This window comes from Uloborus diversus, chromosome 5 (genome assembly GCF_026930045.1).
Source record: "Uloborus diversus isolate 005 chromosome 5, Udiv.v.3.1, whole genome shotgun sequence".
NCBI lineage: Eukaryota > Metazoa > Arthropoda > Arachnida > Araneae > Uloboridae > Uloborus > Uloborus diversus.
Window position 1 is genome coordinate 23,508,062 of NC_072735.1, and position 24,360 is coordinate 23,532,421.

At 31.9% G+C, this 24,360-nt stretch overlaps 1 protein-coding gene across 1 annotated transcript in view; it reads left to right on the forward strand.

Moving 5' to 3' along the window:
* The window catches only part of LOC129222100 (glycine--tRNA ligase-like), a 67,096-nt gene that overhangs the window by 12,290 nt on the left and 30,446 nt on the right, over positions 1-24,360 (forward strand). Inside the window, exons 8-13 of the mRNA XM_054856541.1 lie at positions 4,083-4,232; positions 10,049-10,211; positions 12,990-13,154; positions 16,191-16,295; positions 16,894-17,042; positions 19,123-19,208. Of these exons, the coding sequence (XP_054712516.1) occupies positions 4,083-4,232; positions 10,049-10,211; positions 12,990-13,154; positions 16,191-16,295; positions 16,894-17,042; positions 19,123-19,208 (818 nt within the window). The remainder of the gene's footprint in view (positions 1-4,082; positions 4,233-10,048; positions 10,212-12,989; positions 13,155-16,190; positions 16,296-16,893; positions 17,043-19,122; positions 19,209-24,360) is intronic.

Below are 24,360 nucleotides of genomic sequence, written 5' to 3' on the forward strand. Positions count from 1 at the left end.
GGATAATTCATGACTGAATTTGGATACTTCATGACTGATTCAACTGAATGTAAAATTCCACAGAAGTGCTCTCTTTTTTTTTCAAGGGGGGGGGGGGGGGATTTTCATTAAGGTTGTTGACAGAACCTATTTTCAGGTGAGATCTTTCATTTCACCCTCTTAAACTTCTATCATTAAAATTTCTCTAACGAGATGAACTTTATCTTCAGGAATCCGTAGACGACATTCATTTTAAAGTAAATGTGGGTTTTTGCCAATGCAAAATAAAAATAGATAACGACAAACGTTATTATAATTTTCAACAGAAATGAAAAATTTATAACGTATTTTCCAACTGCTGCAACCATAATTGCCACCAGCAGAATAAAAAGATTCTTTTGGTAGCATTTTGAATTCTCCATGAGTCATCCGGACGTTATTTCATTTTTTCGTAATTAGTATTTTTGTTTTGTTCTTAGTTTTGTAATAATGTTATATCGATAGGAATAAATTCATGTCAATACGAATAAATTCTTGTTAATAGGTCAAGTATTCAGAAAACTCTGCTTTGGACATAAACGAAATCAAATGACAGACTGAATGAGAAACTATTTTGTTCTAATCTGACCTGATTATTCTACAGTATCTGAACTAAAAAGCCATTAGGCTCATACAACAAGTATTTTTTCCTGCATTAGTGTAGCATTTTTGTACATCCATCCTTGTCTTTCTGTTCTTGAATTAAATTTTAAAAGTTTTAAAACCATATTACCAAATGCTGATTTTAAAAAAAGATATGTATTCCGTAATCTCATTGTAAATACATGCAAGAGAAAAATAGTAGAAGTTGACTCAAAAACTTCATTAATAACTATTGTCTGTTTTCCCATGAGAAGGAACTTGACTCCGCCTTCGTCATGTGGTATCCGTTGATGCTATTTCGCTGTTTTCAGCAGAAAGCATTTTGGGATCATAGCATTTAACCGTAAAAGCAGCAGTTTTGAAAATGCAAGTGATAAAGGTCACTAAGGCTTTTTTTGCACATTAAAATGCATGCCTAAGTTAAGGTTTTCTAGTTGTCTCACTTACAAGCACAGGGAAATGTTTACCAATCACCCCATGTAAAATTAAACTCTGCATTGGAGAAGGCGGGCTAAGTGCCTTCTTTTGGAAAATGGACAGTAAGTACAGTAAACTCAGGATAACCCTCAAAATAGGGTGGCATGACAACCGCGGATAAACGAATTCACCGATAGTCCACAAATTAGGTAAAAGTGATTCTAATGTATGCAATAGCTTAAAAAGATCAATAACACGCTCATACATTTAAACTATATCTAAAACTATAACAGTGTGTATAAAAAATGCATGTAAAAGCTAAAAAAAAAAGGATTGTGCATTATTGCAAACCAATTACACACATATGAGAGCAAATCATGTAAACAGATTAATTGCAACAGATCATGCTAGGTTATACCAAAGACTCATAGAGGAGGGAGGGGACATTTTTTTCAAGAATAGTTAGCTCTCTTTTTTATGTGTAAGTAGTAATGATCTAAAAATCAGTACATAGGAAGGGCCGTGCTTTAGGGGTTGGCAAATTGTTCCACTTAGTATATGCAATTGTATTCTGAAAAGATAAGAGATAGAAAGTTTGTCTCTTTTTATATTTATTTATTTTCACATTTTTACTTTCAACAGAAATTTCAAACTTTAAAATTTTTGTGAAAAAATTATCGTGCTATAAATTCCTTATGTGTTATGGAATTTTGTTGATCAGTTTGCAACGTTTGATATTTTTCATCGTAGTGTCATTGTTTTAACTATAGCTTATGAACAATCTAAAATATAATTGTTTTTACTTTAATGTATGCACTTATTTTCTTCGTGTTCCATTTACTTCTGTAATTGCTAGTAGTAAAAGTAAGGGAAACTTGGATGGATTTAGGTGGAGGTGAGGAAGGAGGCAGTGCCCCTTCCCCCTTTGGAGGACTTTACATATAGTTGCAACACACCTTCCAAAATCTTTAAAAAAGAAAAATCATGATTTTTTTTTCTTTTTTGAATAGTTCAGAAGTTAAAATGAAGAGACTAGCTAATGTCCTTTTCTGAGTGGGGAAAAAACACCTTACACAGAAAACCATTAGAGAAAGTACATAATTGAAAATATCCCCTGAACGAGCTATGCATTCCGTTGGAATATTCAAAGTAATGGACGATTATTTCAACTAATTAGAAGCTAAAACAATAATTTAAAAAAGAAACGGATTCACCTACAAACTAAGTAAGCTATAGCTTAGGGCACCCGCTTCGTTAAAGGCACCTTTCTCCTGAAAATTTCATGATTCGTTCCTAAAAAATGAAAAGTACTTGAAAAAAATAAATTTCATTATTTCAAAACTGTGGTTCTCACGTTTCTGTAACTTGAGAAATTTTTGTGACTCACATGTTTCATATCTTGCTGTTTATTTAATCCCGAATGCAGTATTCTGGAAATTATTTTGTATTGCTTGCTTTTATCTTACTTCTGCATATTGTTAATCTGCTTAGCCCAAAAAAAAAAAATGTATTACATTTTCACTAAATCTATTCCTTTTCGTTTTCTGCACTACTTGTAATTGAAAAAAGTTGTTTTTGTGAGAAATGTGTGTGGTTTTCTTTTAAACTTAAAATAGTTGTTTCTTACAAAGTTAGAACAATACTGTAAACCTGTACAATCTAGTAATAAATTTCACTGAACCTTTTCAGAGACTGGAAAGTGCAAATGAAGCGCCTTAAATAATTTTAATTGTTCTAGAGTCTTTGAAAAGTATTCTTTAAAATTCCTAAGCAAAGTGTTCTTCAAATTTATTTCTTATCAAATATATAAATTATGAATTATTGTCGGAATGGGCAGCATGTTACTCTCTTTTTACCCATTTTCTAAATCTGTGCACCATTTCTTTTAAAGTGTTTTTTTTACTATTGATCATTTTAAATTTAATTTATAGTTGTTTGTGGGCAGGCTGAAGGCGTGATCAAAAACTAATTGAATTGAACTGACAGGCGATGTAAGGAAATAACAATGCATAATATTCTCTTCTCCCTCGCTTTTTTCCTCTGCTGTCATTGATTTTTTGACCTTAAAACAATTTTTACTGTGTGTAGTCATAATTTGCAAAAGAGTATGTTTGTCTATTTTCCCCCCAAGATTTTTGTAGTTCCAGTTACCCCTTACAGGGTTTCAAAATGCAAAATTTTATACCTATTTTACAAAAGTTTCTCGGGGGGAAGAACTCCCGGAAATCGGAGATATTCTATACCCTATTTAAAAGGGAACTCTGCATCACTCTCTTGATACTATTTCCTCTCTTAAGTTCAGCTCAAGAAGGACAGAACAGCACATTAATAAAACGACACAAAAAAGTCAGTCATGGCCTTATGTATCACAGGAAAAGACTACAACATAGTGGAGGGTGGGGGAGGGAGGAAGATTTAAAAAAATTGCCTTTTTTGCTACCGACAGAAAAGTTGGCCAGACTACATAAGAGACCCAAAACTTGAAATAGCATAGGAAAAGCTTAATTCTGCCCCTGCTCCTCAAAAAAAAAAAAAAAAAAATATCCTGCTAATCAAATGTGTTATGTTGTAGGAGAGAATAAATAAATAAAAAAAAATGATTATCTATCGACTATTAAAACAGAATTTTGCACAGGGCCGCTAAAACTCTAAGCACGCCCCTGTAAATAGGGTACGTCTAAAAATCTGTAAGTGTGTAGATTTAAAGTAGAAAGTAGTGTGAATTTAAAATCAAGGTCTCAACTAGTCAAGTTTGGTGATCTTGGAAGAGTTGATGTTATTGAAAGGGAGGGGGGAGGAAGGAAAGAGGGATGTCTGAAAATTTTTGAAAGTGTGAAAGGCCACGGATAACTCCAAAGTTTACTGTATAGTATTTTTATATATTTTACTCATCTATTTATTTTTATTGCTTTCATAATTCTTTTCTTATTTTATGTTTATAGATTGTTACTAAAATTTATTTTTTGATAAATTTTAAAGATTTTTGTGTATTTTCATCAATTTTACTATTTGATTTAAATATTCCTGTTTTTTTTCTTTGACAGATATCTGAGGCCCGAAACAGCTCAGGGTATTTTCGTCAATTTCAAGCGTCTCTTACAGTTTAACCAAGGAAGGTTACCATTTGCTGCAGCGCAAATAGGTAATTCTTTTAGAAATGAAATTTCACCACGTACTGGATTGATACGAGTTAGGTGAGCTTTTCTATTGTGTACTTTATTGATTATTTATTTTTGCATTTTTTAAAAATTGAGAATAGAGTTATTTAGGTGTAAATGCATTAGGTGTTTGTGCATTATTACAAACTTGGAGCATTTATATAAAGCTAGGATTTATCTGTACTTGAAATTTTAATTCTTATATCCATTTCAATATGCTCGTGTAGTCATTTTTATCCATAAGTTGCTGTGATAGTTTGTGTTAACAAATTAATTTTTTAATTATGTTTTAACTTGGTCATTGGTTTTTCTGGTGTTGCATTTGTTTTGTTTAATCTTTTATGACTCAATCTTGCAATTTTTTTTATGTTCTAAATTTATAGTTTAGTTTTAAAAGTTTGAGCTAAAATTTGTATTCCAATCTTTTTTTTAACTTTGAAAAACAGGGTGGCGACAGATCAGGGAAATCAGGGAGATCAGGGAAAAGTCAGGGAACTTTCTCACTCAGGGAAAAATCAGGGAAATATCAGGGAATATTGAAAAAATAACAAAAATTCAGGGAAAATTGATCAAATGAAGAAAAAATTCTTTTTTTTCTTTGCAAAATGAAGTACTTTAGTTCTTTACAAATGTTTCACCAATTATTTGTTGTATTAAAATTGAATTTTGACTGAAAATCAAAATTGTTTTTTTGCCATGGTATTATTCGCTGTCACTTCAAATTACACGCAGGGTTTTTTTTTTTTTTTCAGACTTGAAAACTCTTTTATTTTAAAACCATATACATATATATTTTGAAACTATTACTAATTGTTTTTTTTTCATTTCAATGTTGTTTGTTACTAAAGAAATCTATGATTTTTTTTTCGACAATTAATGAAATCATTTGAAATTGAGTTGTGTAAATAAGTAAATATATTTTTATTGTTTTTTAATAGTTAAAATTCTGTATCCATTCATTAAAACCTAAGTTCTTGGTTAGGGAATAGCTCAATATGACTGGTTGTTGGAAGATTTCAATTTGTTTTACATAAATATGTCTATTCTGCCCTGTGCAGGTTAAGGGTAGTAACAGCAGTTTTTTTTAACATTTTTGTCATTCTATGGTACGTTTTCTTTACTGTACATACTCACTTATTTGGTTTACGCTCAGAAAGAGGCGCAAAAAAAGTCTTAATTCTAACATTTTCCTATTGTTAGTACTGAATCCACCACACATTTCTTCAAATATCTCGAAAACTAATCTCTGCAGATACTACTGTTTACCTGCAGACGACAGTATTATTTACGTAATTCCAACTACATTACTTCTATACTTTAACTATCACTTGTTGTTCTTGCAGCAACACTTATACTGCTTGAAAATTCAGTTCAAGATTATTTCCATTTAATTTTTTTAGTTTTATCATGATTAGATATGTCTTCAAGAGTGGTCTTAATAATTTCTTAGAATTCTTATGTTAACTGGTTCCTGGAAGTAAAGTATTTGTTTTAGATTTCCTACAATATTTCTCTGCCGATAATTTTTAATACACTATTTTTATCAAAAAAAAGGGAAGCATCTTATCAAAATATATTTTTAATTAACAGCATAAATCGTTCTAAACACTGCATTTTATTTAATATGTAATGCTTTTCAGGTAGGGCAAAGAAAGGAAACCATTATTATAAGTAACGTAAATCAGGGAAATTGGGTGAACTTAATCAGGGAAATCAGGGAAAAGTCAGGGAACTTTTTTTTCCAGTTCCTGTCGCCACCCTGAAAAATGTTTTTGCTGAAAAATATTGATTGTTCATTAACTTGTATCATGCTTATTTACGTAATTAATTCTAAGCTTGTATTCTAAACTTGTATTGCTTTCAAACTTTCAGATTCATCCTGGATTTTTATTAATGCATTCATCATGCAGTTTTTTTTCTGACCCTTTCTCCTCGCTTGTATGGGTGTCATGTTATTGTTTCAGTAAATTTGCTAATTCGCTGCTGAATTTGAGTTAACCAATTAATAGCTTGCTGAATAAAATAGGACAACGTATATAAAGTACAAATTAAGAATGAAAAAAGGTTAAAAAACCAGCAAACAGCTGTTTCGGCACTCTAAAATACAAGTGTCATCATCAGTGCATTAAAAACGAAGACAGGTTCACCGGACTAAAACACAATCGAGGCGAACAATGGAATGAGAGACGAGTTGTAAAAGATATGAGAGCAGTACCGGAAACGATGACGTCAAGGTTACGTCAGAACTCCAGAGGACAGTTGCACTAACATTTTCTCGTGAGTGCAACTGTCTTCTGGAGTTCTGACGTAACCTTGACGTCATCGTTTCCGGTACTGCTCTCATATCTTTTGCAACTCGTCTCTCATTCCATTGTTTGCCTCGACTGTGTTTTAGTCCGGTGAACCTGTTTTCGTTTTTAATGCACTGATGATGACACTTGTATTTTAGAGTGCCGAAACAGCTGTTTGCTGGTTTTTTAACCTTTTTTCATTCTCAATTTGTACTTTATATAAGTTGTCATATTTTATTCACTATGCAGTACAGAGTTTCGACTACTTTTTATGTAATAGCTTGCTGTCTAACTACTACTGATATTTAGGAACAAAGTTTATAAAATCTCTCTACCGTATTATTGCAAAGTATGTCTTAGGTTTTTTATATCACAGTGTTTATGTTTTTCTTTTTCTGTAATGCTATGTTCTAAAATCTCATAATAAATTTCCATTTATTTGTAAAATTGAAATTAGCATGTAACCTATCTAATATCATGATTTGTCATCAACTGCTACTCACTTTTGAACTGCAATTTTATAACTGCTGTCTTTCTAGAGCTGGAGGAAAATGAGAGTTATTGTCTATGAATCAATGCTCAGAACCTCTTCTGATTTTTTTTTCTTTTTTTTAAAAATTGCATTGCATTTCAAAAAGTTCTAGTGACCTCCCTTCGGGGTGCCTCTGCAATCTTGTTCAAACTATGTACAGAAGTTTTTACACTCGATTTCGCTCAAACATGACATTGAATGATTCAGATGAGGTTCTATTGATGAATATCAGTTCTCTATTTTACTATGCCCATTTCTATTTGTAATCTCAAAACTTTCTCTTCAACTATGTACATTTCTATTTGTACTCTATGTTCTCTCTAAACTTTATCTCTAACTGAATCGATTATTTCAGAAAAGGCGTAAATCCTACTGGAATCCATTAGATTTATGCCCTTTCTGCAATAATCGATTCAGCTATGCCCGTTACTACAAGTACAGCAGAACGTTCATTTTCTTCCCCAAGAAGATCTTATCACTATGAAGTAAGAAAAAATTGAATGGCAAACCACTCATTTTAAATCCATCGACTGCTTTCAGAAATACTATTTTTAAGAGTGGATGTTATAGATATTAAACGCAAGGAAAATATATTAAATCTCGGAAAGATTTGAAGCTTTCCGCTTAAGATTTAAAAACTTTCAATTCCTCTCTCACTTTTAAAATATCAATACCAATTTATGACAGTTCAATTGGCTTTGTACATTTAATTACTTATTTTCATATTCAGCTTAGCATTACTCAAACAACAAAAGTGTAACTTTTCTGTCACATGCCTTTTACAGTAAAAACTTTAAGGAACAATCCATTTCACAATGATTTTTAAGTTTATCAAAAATATATCCATTTAAACCTGCCAGCAATTTTTTAATCATTTTTATTTTATCATATTTTTGGTTCACAACATGTGAATTCTCACCTCCGTGGCATGTCACACACCTAGTGTGATTGTTTTTGTTGCTTAATACATTGTTTAATTAAAAGTATATATTTATTTATTCATTATTCCTTTCACAAGTGTCTCAAATAATAATCGTTTAAGTATATTTAATTTTTAAACATTATGTTTTAGTTTGTTTTAGAAGGACAAGAAGTCATGTCACACAATAAGTTCTCACCTCTGTTACCTAGACACAAAATGCCATTTCTCATTAACATGTGGCAGTAATGACATCAAATTTTATTTTCTATGATACAAGGGAGCCTCCTTGTTTATTTGCAGCCAAAGTTGAAGTTGTGAGAGTTTTGTCCAAAAACAAGAAGATAGATTTTGCTTTAAAAACTTAGTGTGGTTATTCTGACTTCTCACCTCCGTGAACTTGAATTTCAGGGAGGTAAATTAAAGTAAAAAAAGAAGTGAACATGTTTTCATATGCTTAACATGTGCATATTGTAGCAACAAAGAAAAAAAATGAATGATACATTCCCATGAAAAATGTACCTATTAGGCCTATATTAATGGAAAGATCTTCACCTCCATGACAAACCTTTTCAATGTCAGTATTTCTGAGGTGAAAATAGCTGATGATTTTGGTAGATAATAGGCATTCTACCAAAATTATAAATTGCCAGTATATCCTCAAATTTACTAAATACTATTTTGTAACATAAATTTGAAACTATTATCTAAGCCGTACTTTAATTAAAATAGCTTAATATTATATTCCCACTAATCACTAAAATAGCTGATTGTTTGCACAATTAACAAAATTACTTCTTTGATATTAAATTGGGTCTCGATTTTTAAATATTAGAAGTTTTTTATTTTTTTTTATTTCCGTGAACAAGGCATTTTTTTATTATTTTTATTTATGAGTAAAATAATTGGAACTTAGCTAGGCCATTATGTATGGTTACTTCTAGTAGGTACCACTTTCATGTAAGAATGAAAAAAAAAAGAAAAGAAAAGGTTTCGAAATTGAAAAAGATTTGCGTTCAAAAGTTGCGTTTTCTGGAGAATGACCCTTAAATGTCAACTCAATGCTGCTAGCTATGACCTAACTTATTGTGTATTTTTTTGCATATTTATAGCTTTACTAAAATATAACTTTTTGTAATCAACTGTCATATAAAGTTGAATATTTGTACTAAATGATTCAGGATAACACTAATAATTGGAACTTTTTGAATGCTTTGATATTTTAATTTTTTTTTTTTTTTTTGAATACATTGCTATAGCAAAAAACTCAGTGTAACACATAGTTTTTCTTATATGACTCATCCTCATTGTTTTTTTTTTTTATCAATTTAAAAGAGCAATGTAAAAGAATGTATATTCACATAAATAGTAATTAAGAAAAATTCATTGAGATAACAAATACCTAGATATATTTTTATTGTAGTTTAGCTGTTTAAAAAAAAAAAAAGTTAAATACTAGTTCTCTAAAATTCTTTTTTTTTTTTACAATCTGATGATGGAAAATTGGACTTGCTGTAAAGTAAGGTATAAAAGCATCCCCTTCGCCCCACATTGCTATTTTATATAATTTTAACTTTCCTATACTATAATTTAGATTAAAGTTAAAGTTGAAGGTTGTTAATCATTTTTAAAAGATTTCAACTGTTTTTTATTCCATCTAAAAAATTTGAAGAAAAAAACAAAAAATTCGACTTTGGAAAAAAAATGATTAAATAATTCTTCAGTTTTTTTTTCTGTAATCATATCTTTTTATAATTTTTATTAAAACAATCATTAGGAAGATGTGACTGCTCATTTATTTGTTGTTGGAAAAGTACATTTTTAATCCAGTATTTTTGAACATGATTAAATATGTACATTTTCAAAATGAATTTTAAAGTTTTAATTATGCAGGGTTACTTCTTTTTTTACTTCAACAAAATGAATTTTGTTGCATGTAATGTGTACGTCTCTTAAAAAGTTAATTTATCCAGAAAATTTCCAAAGCGTCCAGCATTTTTTCACTGAAGATTTTTATCCTCGAATAAATAAATCATTAAGGTTTTTCATTTTAAAAATACTTAAGTATTGTTTCTTATAGTTAGCTAATTAAAATTCCCCTTACTTTTAGAGAGTTTACAATGGCAGAAATTGAGCATTTTGTTGATCCAAGATGTAAAGATCATCCAAAATTCAACAAAGTTCAAGATTTGAAATTGACATTGTACTCTGCGTGTAATCAAATGGATGGGGCAGCTGCTGTTCTTACTAGCATTGGCGATGCTGTGAAAAAAGTAATTTCTTGTTAATACACATATGTATGTAGCCCCAAGACATATCTTTTTTTTTTTTTTTTGAATCCCATTCATATTTTTAGAATAAATTCCTTGGTTGCTCAAATACTTAACAGTGAAACCCCATTTTTACAATGTCTGTTACAGTGTAAAACTTGATTTAGTGAAGACTTTGGTAATCCCATACTCAAATTATATAGAAATAATCAACATTTGCAATATTGGTGTGACAAAATTTCATTTAGGAAAATGATTTCGCTGGCCCTGTGTGTTTCATTAAAATAGTATTAGACTATATTGCTTTTTTAAAACTTTTTGCCACTATGTTATGAATTCAAGGTGTAGCTTCTGTTGAACTTGTCTAATGTACTAAATTAATGTTCAGTTATTTTAGCATATGAAAATCAATTTTTTTCACATTACAAATATTTCACGTAAAGAATTTTTTCTAGGGATTTTAATTGAACTAGCAAATAATAGCGTTTTCTAAACGCTGTGCTATTTGATATTCTTCATTAAACTTTTTAAATAAACTAAAGTATTGCAAAATGCTGATTAATGCTAATTATTGAAGTAAAAGGCAAACCGATAAGAATAGCATGGTTATTTCAGAAAGCAATTTCCCATAGACTTGAAAGTGCTTGTTGAGTTCGCAAATCTCTGTCACATGAAGACAATAATATTTGTTGCATTTATTTGTTCTGTGGCATACAGGGCTGTAGAGTTATAGTCGGACTGATTTTGGGGTAAAGGAGTTAGTCATTAGAAAGTATGCTGACTCTGACTACAGGGTTCTTTTTTTCTTTAATTTTCACCGACTCTCTTTGCATTATTTAAACAACTGACTACCAATTGGTTCGATTACCTGTATAAAGGACTACTAATAAGAAAATAACTATCATATGCAACCCGCTGGCTTGATTGTTGATCAAACTTTCTGTAGCCGTCCCCTAGTTTGCCTGTTTAATAACTTGCTTTAAGTAATAACAACTGTCAGCAAACAGTTTTGTTGCCTAATATTTTCAAGTAATCACTTTCAAATAAGAATAGTAACATATTTTTTACTCAGTTATAAAATAGTAAACGGAATGTATCTCTTGAGCAAGTCGGGGCTTGTAGCTCATGTAGAAACTTCTGAGAGTGTTCGGCAAATCAGATAAATTGGCTCAAAATCACGAATTCAAAAAACCGGATAAAATATATTTCATATTTTTTAATTCCAAAGACCATTTCTATTAGCTTAGTTCTCCTTAAAAGTATGAAACAAAATAAGTATGTAATTTCTTGGTTACAACACTCAATAATTGCAGTTAATCTTTAAATCTTCACATATAGGTTAATTTTAAAGCATACAATGATATTTAAGTTAGAAATTGAGCAAAGAAGAAATATTGTTATATTAAAAGCTATTCATGCAAAGCCACATACCGCTGCATTTTGTGTAAAATTTGTTCCAGACATGCATGTACTCATCCTATCCCCACAATTAAATGCCTTATTTTTGTTAAACTTTTATGGATGAAATATAATTTAAGATTTATTGGAGAAAATATTGAGAATAAAAGTATTTATATCCTTTATAAACTCTGAAATTAACTTGGGGTGTCACCCACCAGATGGGTGTCCCCTGGGGGGGACTGCCCCCTCTCAAGAAAGTTTTTTTTTACGTAAGCAAGACAGCTTTTTCTCTCTCAAGTTACATCTTTCAAAAATTGAAAGCACACAATTTGATCAACATTTATTTGCTGAACATTTAAAAAGGAGCAAATTAATCCTTTCCATTTTTTAATAGGAATTTTAACACTTTAAAAATCGTAACTATTAGAAAATTTGATTTTTAAATTGAATTTCTAACGTTATATGCATCTTAGGTTTACAGTAAAATACAACGCAAAAATTTCATAAAAAGTAATCACTATATCAATCCATCTTCAGAGGTTCCCCCTCCCTTCCCATGAGGGGAGAAATTGAAAATAAATAAGTCCGAGTCGGAAGTTTCGAAATCCAGGAGTCGGCGATTTTCCAACTTCTCTTCCTTTTTTCTTCTAAGTATTTGTTTTACATAGTTTAAGAGAATCCAAAAAATTCTCTTATCGAGTTTTTTGTGATTTTCATTGAAAGTTCTGCATAGTTTTAAAAACATGTCTAAAAATCCAGGCAGCTCATACATTACTATCAGATATTAAAATACAAAAATATTTGAAAGGTACAGGGAGAAAACCCTCGTCAGTCAAGAAAAAGCTAAATTTTGAGAAAAACACATTTGAATATTTACCATTTCATTGGGGTCCCTAGTGTCGTCTATTTTCAAACAAATATTTCAGCTGACTTACAGGGGCTTTTACAAAAGATGATAGACTATTGGAAAATTGTACTTCAGGAATCGGTAGATTGCACCATTATTCCATTTCCTTGAAAAAACGACTTGCAGTGTTTTTTCCCTGTACCCTTCATTAATTAATAAAGTCATTCAGCATAAATAACTTAAATGGAAGTATAAAATTATTGATGATTCGAAGGATATTTTTTTCCCATGTTATTTTTTTTATTTTAATGAACGTTTTTAGGTCAAAATTAATTTTTTATGGAGTTCATGCTTTGAAGAAGTCTATTCTTAAAATATAAAAAGTTATCTGATATCTTTTATGTAATTTTTTTTTGTTTCATCATATAAGATTTCATTTTTGAAATGATTTTTCTTCTGTTGATAATGCATTTTTTTTTAATTTTGTGTGTGGTTGTGTTTCAATGTTAATGTACATCATCTCATTGTTTTAGGGTATTGTAGCAAATGAAACTTTAGGCTACTTCATGGCTAGAATTTACCAATTTCTGATTGCTGTTGGAGTCAATGCCGAAAAACTTCGTTTTAGGCAGCATATGTCAAATGAAATGGCTCACTATGCTACTGATTGTTGGGATGCAGAAATAAAGACATCTTATGTAAGTAACTCATAATGTTTACAGAGATTCATGAATCTTCTTTAAAAAAAAAGCAGATTCAATATATTTATTTAAACTTCTTTCATGCCTCAATGAATGCTATTTGATTGTTTCATTAACTTTCTTTAACTCTGATATGCATTCTTCTGCTGTGTGTGTTGGAAATGTGTTAAATAATATATTTTTTTATATGTTAAATGCAGTGTTGATCTCCAAAGACAGTGCTAGCCTTATAGACAGGAAAACAGCCATTTTCTTTTTGTTAGTGCCAACTTGTATATCGTCTAGTGGCCTGAAAGGGTCCATTTAATCAGACCTGGACTGGCCAAGTCGGCGATCGCAGAGGGCCCCCAAATGAAGCGGAAAATTTTTTTCGTAGCAAAAATAATTTTACAATTCTTTGATTTCCTTGATACTATTTCAATCTGTTTCCTTACACGTTTTGCCAAGATCAGGGGGCCTAAATACTGTATATACCAACTAAGCTGTTGTCTAGGGCTCTTGCTTTTAAGGGGCCTCCAAATGGCTAAAGTTGTTTTAGCCGATGACTAAAAGTGTAAGTGCGGCGCAGCATTTCGTTCGTGTTACGTGATACTCAGCTTGAAATCGTTGCAATTGCACTCTGGCATTATTCTCTCTTCTCGCTCTTGCTTCTACAGCTCTTCATTAACATGTGGTCCAAAATGTCTCGTAGGAAATTCACCGTTGAAAAAAAATTGGATATCTTGCGTTGACATGAATGCATTGGATCTTCTCTGCATAAAACAGCAACCAAATTCCAACTTGATCGTAAATGCTTGCGAGATTGGAGCAAGAAGAAAGATATTGTGGAGATGAATGAGTTCGGGCGAAGTGTAAAGATACGAAAAATTGGTAGCAGACGCAAGCCTTTATCCGTGGAAATGGACGAAGAACTGCTCGAGTTCTCGATTAAAGAATGAAGCTGGGCAAGCCGCTACTAACAAACTGCTTGCTAAACAAGCTATAAGAATTGGCAACAAACACTGCGTTAAAGACTTAAAAGCAACTTCGCACTACATTGCAAATTTCAAAAGACGATTTAACGTTGCAAGTGGGAACTACAGACTCTCAAAAAACCCCTGAGAACCTCGAGGAAGAAATTTCCTGTTTTATAAACTGCATAAAAAAACCAAGAGAAACATTTGATTATACAGACTATAACATCAGGAACATGGACCAAACAATGTGTGGCTTTGACATGCCCACCAACCGAACCAACAACGTTCGAGGCGAATCAACAATTTGCATTATGAGTACGGGATGCAAGAAGCGGGGCTTCACAGTTGCATTGTGCGCTCATGCTTGGGGGCATAAAATGGCAGCCCTGTGCATGCTGAAGGAGCTTTCGGGAAAAATACCAAGCAAAGCGTGGTCCAACCTCATCATTCCCGGCAATGTACGCATTACTGCAACGAGCAACAGCTGGATGCACGGTTCCACCTTCAAGCTTTGGGTTCGCAAAGTGTGGAGAGCGGATGAAGACAACTACTGATTTTGGATCGGCGTGCTGATTCACAAAACATCGGAGGCCTCTGCAGCCCTTGCAAAAATGAATACGAATCTGATCCTAATTCCTGCTGGCTGTACTAGCTTATTACTGCCAGCTGCTGGAATAAGCCTTTCAAGACCAAGCTTCAGGAACTGTGGACAAATTATGTCCGAAAAGAAGGGGGAACTTAAAATCGCCCTCCCATCAGGATGTGCTGCAATGGGTTTCCCCTGCATGGGCAGCAGTTCCGGAAAAACTCATAATTAAATCCTTGAACTGCTGTGAAATTTCCATTAGTTTAGATGGATCTGAAAATGGGGAACTGCATTCGGATTTTACCTGAGCTTTTCGTGCTCCATCAAATGAGCTGATGCCTGAAATTTTAGACTTGGCTTTAATGGACGATACTGACATCCAATCAGACTTCGAAGGATTTTCAGATAATGAAGAATAAATGTGTAAAAAGAGAGTTATTTTGTATATATCCTGGTCAGTTAGGTTATAAATAAATTTTGCTTTTATCAATTTAAATTATTTTTTGTTCTACAATTTCTGTGCCTGAATTAGGGTGTAATACTAGTGATGTTTTAAACTAGCAAAGTGCAGATTTTCATATTCTTTACTATAGTTTTTGAACTGTTATAGATCAAATTATTGATACCTTGCTAAATATCCTTTTTTCGCTAAAAGATGGCGCCACCATTCAATTTATAACGAGGATATGATTGTAACATGTTCTTATTAATTGATATTGTTAAATCTTTTTTTTTTAAATGATCATTTTGTGAAAAATTTCCAAAAAGTCTCTATTATATCCCCAAAAAGCCTCTAATATACTATCCCCCCCCCCCCCCCCAAAATGTATCGATTTGGTTTTGAAAAGAGGAGAGGGGTACTTTCGGGTTTTTACATCATGTGTAAGTGGTTGGTTATGTGTGGTTCATTTGTTATCCTATTTATGTCTAACTAAGAGTAGAGGAACCTAATAATTGTTGAATTTTAAGTTTCCTTTTCTAGAAGAGAAACTAATGAAAATCATTACAAAACAGAAGTTGAGTGCAAAATCCAATTTGAAATAAAAAATGCATTTCAATAATGTTGGAGTGAAGAATGACAAAACACTTTTTAAGAATAAAATGGCAGCTTTGATGCAAATAGATGTAGATTTCATGGCTTTTCTTTTTAATTCTATATATATACAGGGAAGTCCCTTTTCAATGAATTTCACGGCACTACATATTTTTTTCATTGTAACAGGAATTTTGTTATAGAATTCAACCAATGTGTGGGAAAGTAAGTCGAGACTAAAAATTTATTTCGTGGAAACAAAAATTTCTTTGTATCGGAATTTCACTGTATATTCCTTTCATTACTCTCGAGAAACCGGCTGTGTGCACTTTTTTTTTATATGAAAATGTATATTGTTAACTCTAAAAAGTAAGATAGGACAAGAATTGTTCTTCAAAAACTAGCTAAGTGATTGTTAAAAGACTATGGTTGTAATTTTCATTTCTGTTCTTCTGAAGGGCTGGATAGAATGTGTTGGATGTGCTGACAGGTCCTGTTATGATCTTAACCAACATACTAAGGCTACTGGTGTAAAGCTGAATGCAGAGTCCCAATTGAAGGAGGCAATATCCTTTGAAAATTTGAAAGGTGTTTTAAGTTATTTTTTTCTTTTCATTCTTTTCAGTTGTTTGGAGTTCAGTTGTTTGTTACTTTAAAATAACCCAAATCATATGTACAAAAAATTATAAATATTAAGAACTTTTACTATTTTTCTTTTTAAAATTGTAATAATATTTTAGAATTTCACTGTTGTGTGTTTTCTTACACACATTCAGTAATGTTTATTAAAACTATAAAAATTATTGCAGTAAAATGCCCCAATTTTTACTTCATTGTGATGATTACAGGAGGCGACTAAAACAGCAACTATTGCTACTATTTTGAAGAGTTGCAGGATATAACGACTATTTTAGCAGTTTTTTTACTAAAACTACTGTTTTGTAAAACACTGCTACTATTTCAGCCTAAAAGCGACTAAAATGTAACAAATACATCAATGTAAAAAATATAAGGAAATTGAAAAAAAGGAAAAAGAGATTCAGCTTCAAATTTCATCAGCTGAACTTATCTAGTTTCAAACTGTGTGTCTAAAAAATTTGAAACCATTATTTCATCTATTATGCATTGCTAGTTTCACTATTATGTTCTTTAACTCATTTTCAAAAGACAGTGCAGGTAACTGAGCTTCATCCTCAAATGGCTATTATTGGAAAGTCTTTCAAGAAAGACGCTAAGAGCATAACACAAGTTTTAAAAGAATTAGATGAAGATCATATTTTGGAGTTAGAAAAGAAACTACAAGCTGATGGGTTTGTATAAGTTTTTTGTCTTAAACTATTAGATTATTTGAATCATCAGCTCAAATCCTAAAATAATGAACTAGTTAATCATAAAGGAACTTTTTTAATTCACATTTTTTAACCCTCCGCATACGGCTCCCGTGGTTTGAGCGGGATATCAGTTTTGTCCCTGACTACGGGTCACACAAAAATCGCGGATGAAGAGTTCTCCCTCCCCCTCCTTATTTCAATCTATTTCCCCGTGTAGGTTGCAAGAACATCATTTGATGCTTCTTTTCACTGCTAGATGCCCCAAAGCAGAATACTGCTAAATTTGCGACGTACGTCGCAGAACAGATGCCTGAGCTGCAGAACAATTCTGTTCAAATGTGAGAGGAAAACTGACAAATTTTCTGCAGAAATTCTGCAAATTTCATTGAAATTTCTGCAGATACCACGGTGCCGAAAATTTGCAGAAACCGCGATGTCGAAAATTTGCAGAAACCACGGTGCCGAAAATTTGCAGAAACCACGATGCCAAAAATTTGCAGAAACCGCGATGCCGAAAATTTGCAGAAACCGCGATGCCAAAAATTCGCAGAAACCGCAATGCCGAAAATCTGCGGTGCAGAAAATCTGCAGAAACTGCGGTGCAGAAAATCTGCAGAAACTGCGGTGCAGAAAATCTGCAGAAACTGCGGTGCAGAAAATCTATAGAGTTTGCAAATTTCTTAAAATTAGTAGAAATCTAAAATTGTCTCAAATTACGATAATTTGGGGGAAAGCTCGCGATGTTGAATTCGATTAGTCGTTTGTAGGTTTTTCCCAATCGATCTTCATCCACTACAATTTCCGCCATGCATGTTTAGGAAACATGCCAACATGTCCATCGCTGGAAATTGCGTGTCTTGTTTAAGATTTCAATCCTTTTACATCCAGAAAATATTTTAATTGTTTTGAAGTGTTTTATTACATGCAACCCAAACTCAACTCATTCTATTTATTATTTCAGTAATTTCTTTGTTTAGTAACATTATTTTAATTGCTCCTTCATGCCATGTAAAATTAACCAAAAATGTGGTTTGACACCTAGGTTCGGATTTTTATAAAATTTTGTATCTTTGCTCTTTCTATGCATTTTGGAAAGCATATAAACTATTTTTGAAGAATCCCAATCGGTTTAGGTTTGACACCTTGTTAAAGTTTTTTTGATTTTATAGTTTTCATGATCAACTAATTTTCCAAATTCAGTGCTCTTTAATTAGTCATTTGGTTGAAAACTGTGATGTTTCTGGAAATATCTCATTTCCACAAAAATAAATAGTAACAGTCCAGTTAAAAAAAACAATGTGAAATGATTTTGATTTTTGCCACCCAACTTGTTTAAAATGTCACGTTTTTTCGTGTACAATGCTTAAGGTACTTGCAGAACAATTTTAGTCAAATGATTTTCCGTTGCAGAACATCGTAAAGTATTCTGCTTTGGGGGCTAGATGGCACTGGAGGGTTCTGGAATTTCTGTTATCTTATCTTTCGAGATAAAATGGTTCCTCTGAAATAACAGGCTCCGTATTATAAATATATTTCTTAAGCTTAAAAGCTAAAAAAATTCTTGTATTAATTCAAAACAACTGATGAAGATGTGAATCGCAAGATATATATGTAAAGAAAACAAAAAAATCGCCCCATATTTCAGGACTGGAAAGTATAAAAACTAAGCCGTATGCGGAGGATTAAGGCTACTTATTCTTTTATGCATTACTTAACAACATACAACATGAAAGTTGTGTTGGTTGGTTGTTGTCTCTTCTGAATTCTTAATGGTTGTCCCATTTGGTATAAATACCGGTGTCCACGTGTTAGACATTCAGTTCTTTCAACTTCCTTGTATACTGTTTTTTTTTTTTTTTTGCACTGATGAAGAGGCTCCTTTGTAACCATGAAATAACAATATGCTGTATTTTCTTGATATTTTGTGCTTTATTTACATTGGTTTTCCACATTAATTGTTTAAGTTAATTCTTTGAAAAAATATTTTATCCTTCTTAATAAGTTTGCTAAGTTTTATATCTCAATTGAAAATAAAATTATTTCTCCCTTTTATTTTCAGACTGTATAAGCTTACTTTTGATGGGAAGGAGTTTGATATAACTAAGGATATGTTATCTATTAGTAGAAATCAAAAAACTGTACATGGTAATACTTTTTGTTATTTGTACAAAATGCTTAATCTATCTAAAAACTTGAAAAAATGTTGCATATTCTTGAAACATATTCGAACTTGATTATAGCAATATTTTCTATAGAGAGGACTCTGGCATAATACCAAAATATTCTTGTTCCTCCAATCGTTTGAATATGTGCATTACTTAAGTATTAAATAGCACTAGTTAGATGCTGTAATAATGGAATTATTATAACAATCTCGTCTACATAGTCAAGATTGAGTTGTTACAGGCTGAGACCAGATGATTTGTTGTTGTTGAGGAGTCCAGTTTTTTGGATGTTTTACACCACTGGCGCAGCTGCAGGTGTTTTTTTTTATCCAAAAATTTTTGGTTCCCATTTCTGAAAATTTTGGGCTGACAACGCATTCTAAAACTGAAAAATTATTCAAAAAAACTTTTGAAATATTCCCCCCCCCCTCAATTATTTTTGTGTGCATATTTGAAGAGATTTTACATTGGGGGGGGGGGGGGGTCGTGCTTCTTCGTAGTTTCCGAAAAAAATTTCCTTTGGACCCTTTTTGCTGAAACTGGATTCTGGAGGTGTCTATTTGTCTCTGACTTTATCTGGGATAATGCTTGTTTGCGCTTTCAGATCATTGTGCGAGTCAACTTTCTTCTATCCCTCTCGGAGAGTTTTGTTTCCCTCTTTCTGTCGTATTTTGCAAACAACACATTGCCCCATTTCGTGTAGGTAGTTTTTACGGCTGACGTGTTAACCCTTTCCGGCGCGGTGGTCACAAAAAGGGACACCAATTTTAAGAATTTCTTTAAAAAAAAGTTTTTTCTTTAAAACTCCAAAAATCGCTGCATTACCCAGACAGCACGAAAAGTCCTTCGGACGTCCATTTTATGTCCTGAACGTCCAAATCTAGTCCGTTGTAAAAAATCGACGAAATTTGGCGATCCTTAGACACGTCTCGCAGGACGTCCCAAGGACAAACTTTTTTTTAGGCCTAAGGATGACCTAAAGTGATCCTTATCTTTTCAGGACGTACCACGGACTTTTTTTGTAGATATCCTTGGGACTTATCTCTAAGGATATCCCGAGTCTCAACAAAATCAATCATTTTTAGGACATTCATCTCAAGTTGAACGAGAAATTTTATTTTATTAGTTTTCTCACTGAAATTTTCTAAAAATCCTAATGAACTATGATCTACAAAACTTAAACGAGTTACGAAAATAACATTTAAGTTAAATAAGCGTAAAAAATTATTATTTTTTTAGTTTATTATTTTTATATATTTTATTATTATTATTTATTTATTTATTTATTTATTTTTTTTTTGAGGGAAAAAAGTTTTTTGAAAAAGTACAGTTTTTTTAAATCACAATTAATTATGAAATAGGAAGCTCAAATTAGTGAAAGAACTCATTTTAAAAAATCAAATAAAGACAAAACACGCTTGTTTATCCATGATACTTTTTCAAATATAGGTTAAAGCGCGGTGGGAAATTCGATGACATGAGGACATCCTCGGGAGTATCACACAAGGTAGTTCCAGGGATTAACTTTAGTCCTTTCAGGATGTACGAAGGATTTTCTTTTTTGACATCCTGCGGTCTTTGCCTTCGGATGTCCTGCGTATGTGAAAAATCAGTCGTTCGTAGGACTTTCTTGTCAAACTTCGAAAATTCTTATTTTTCGCATTTTGAGTGAAAGTAAATGTTATATGCTGCGTATAAAAAAAGTATTATTGATCTCAGAAATTTGTTGACTTCTAATATACTTTATTTAAAGGGGAAAAGTCAGTACTTTTACATTTACATATTAGTTTTAATTTTACTTCTTTGTTGTCAAAAATGAAGTCATATAAGTATTTCACTTCTCAAAACATATTAATCGAAAGAAAAAATGAATATTTTTACAGTAAAAAATGTGGAAATGTAAAAATGCAAATTTTTATGTGGAAAGGTAATAAAATGGACATAACATTTTTAAATCGGTTTATGATACTCAAAAATCCTACATTTTGGCGATAGTAAAACAAAATATTGCCAAAAACGTTATTTTCTTCTCTAAAATTTAAAACATCAAAATTTGAACTGGATTTTGTTATAAATTTATTACATTAAACTTGATATTATTATACAATAATATTCCTCTAACGCATTTTTTTTTTCAAGTAATGGTTATTTATGGCGGTTTTTCTTTTTATTTTTGGTAATTAATTTTTAAAAAAGGTAAAATATAATTTTATTCGCGCTTTTTTACCTTTATACATCACAAATTCAAATTGTAGTTAGAAATTATTATAAAAACGAACAGAACCCCCAAATTTCCCTAACTTTTTTTTTCCTTCAAAGTGTTACATTTCAGGGTTTTAAGAAGAGTTTTCTGTTTTAAACATAAACATTTGAATTTACCATTTTTAAATCATTCACTGAATTCTTTTTCATTTTTTACAAAAAAAAAAGCAATTTTTTCAAGGTTAAAAAAAAATTCTTCCAACTTTGTCTCTTCTAAAATTCTTCAATCAAATGCATTTTATATCTCTTTGAGAACGAAATGTAAAAATTTAAATTGCTGTTCAAATTATCATAATTGCAAACAGAACGGATGAACCCTCATTTTTCTTTAACGAAATTGTAAACAATGGACAGACTTCAGGGCAAAAATGTCAGGCTTGTGTCATAATTTTAAACCAAATTATACATTTGAATTTACTATTATTATTTTTAAATCTATCACTGATGTGAAATTTTTTTTATTGTTTTGAACATATTTCCTGATTATTTCTAAAAAAAAAAAAATTTTTTTTGGATTTTCATTTTTATCCCGCAAGATAAATAATTTAGAAAAAAAAAAAAAAAAAACCTACGATACTTTCTTTTTTTTTTTTTTCAAATTCTTCATCTCCGTATGCGAGATTTTGTAAGCTCTTAAAAAATCGCTTCCACCTACTCGGGGTTTGAACCTACACCCACAGGGTTACTAGGCTGAAACGTTACGGTGTACTCCAGTCTTGCTCGGCAGTGTGTAGTAACTTAAAAAAATAAATGGCGTTTAACATAGAAGGTTTCTGAAAGTTCTTTTGGGAATTTCGTTCTAATTTTGATCGTAAAAATAAAATTTATGACGTACAATGTTTTAAATCACGCACACTTTCAGTATTTCTTTTTTAAGTTAGCGCGAAAGATGGCGTTTGCTCATCGGTGAATTTCGCTGTTCAACACTCATATCTGATGCGCTTAATTCCATTCAATGGGGATCCAAAATTGCTTCTGAGCTTTACTTTAAATTAATATTGTTTCGCTGATATATAGCTTTGGTTGGTTTTTCAATTATGTACAATGATCAAAGTTTCAATATTGCAGTTTTGTAGGCTTAAGTTAGTTGGAATTTGAAATAAAAGTTGCTAAAGATCCCAAATTTAATCCAATATCGACTATCCGACCACAGGACTTACAAAAACGAAGCAATAAGCGATTAATTGTGCATTCGATCAGCAAATTGTATTTTTTTCATCGTTTTGACACTTATTACACTTTTTTCTGGCTTCTGTTATTCTGTACTTTGCACGTGCGAACTTCAATGGCGGCCAGGAAACCCCGAGAAGAAAGCTGGAAAAGGTAGAGATTTTTTAAAATACAAGTAGTGTGATAAATTATTCCCAACATATTTTAAATTTTCCCTTAGGGAGAAAAGAGACTTGAATTCTTACTGAGAAATCTGAAAATTCAGCTACAATATTATTTTTTTTCAAGATTTTTTTCCGGGAAAAACACATTTATAATTTATGTTGGGGGGGGGGGGGGGGGAGTAATCGATAAAACTGAAAATTTAAAGAGAATGACCAGATTTTGAAAACAACGGTCATTTAGGGACTTGAAAGTAAGAAAAACGGGACTATTGGGCTTAATTGGCGTGGAACAAGCATGTGTAATATAATCAGACTTTCTTAAAATTATCTCTTACTAAAATCATTTTTATTGAATAAATTTTGAACTTATAATTACTCAAGTTATTAAGAACACCTGGAGATAACGAGCAAGTTGACTCGGAGCTTTGGCTCTGTTTTTTTCAAATCATAAGCTAATTCATAAAGAAAAATAGGCGAGATACAAATGCGCTGCATTATACTAATTTCATACATTTTAAATACATATTTTCTTTTTGAAGGTGCAGTGCCCAGAACAGTCATCAGTTTACAATAGTTGCATAAAAGATAATTCTTGTAGACTTATATGAAATCCTCCCGAATATATATATATATATATATATATATATATATATATATATATATATATATATATATATATATATATATATATATATATATATATATATATTAATTTGAATTTTTGGCATCTTGAATTCAAATTATGTTTTTCGCAATCACGAGTGTGTGTGTATGAATGCGCGTTTGTGTTTGGGTAGGCGCATGTGTGTGGGTGCGTGTGTGTATGTATGCATGTGTATGCGTGTTGTGTATGCAGTGCTGTGTGTGTACGCGCGTGTGTGCAGGTGTTCGTGTGTGTGTGTATGTAGGCATATGTGTTTGTGCGCAGGCATGAGTGTGTGTATATGTGTGTAGGTGTGTGTGTGCTCAAGAAAAAAAAAGTGCTTCTAATTATAAATTCGGTAGTATTTTAAAATTAGGGGACTTTTAATATGCCTAAGTACTGAGACTATTTTTGAGAATATGAGGTCAAAAACCTCTATACAGGTTGTCCCCAAAATTCGAGAACATGTGGTCGATTAGCAATACAAATCCATAGCCAATAATGGTGCCCCCCCCCCCCCCCTCGAGTCAAGGCGCACCCTCTAAAAATCACGAAGACCCCCTTAAAAAGAAAAAAATACCCCTCAAAACACCCCTCCCCCCCAATTTTAATGGCGAGGTCTGCGCCATGACCACCTCCCTTCCCCCCTAGGTGGGCACACCTGCCACAAGACTGGGTTATATATGCATAGCTAAGCTATAAGGACTCTTTGAATCTATAATTACTTACTATTTTTTAATAACATGTCGAATGAAAAAAGGGGGGGGGGGAATGAAAACATATTTGTTGAAGAAATTCCTTTTGTGTCAAACTTTTGTCAATGTCCAAAAATTAGTACATAAGCAATCCTTGCTCATATCATATGTATACAGTGAAACTCCGATTTTATGTTC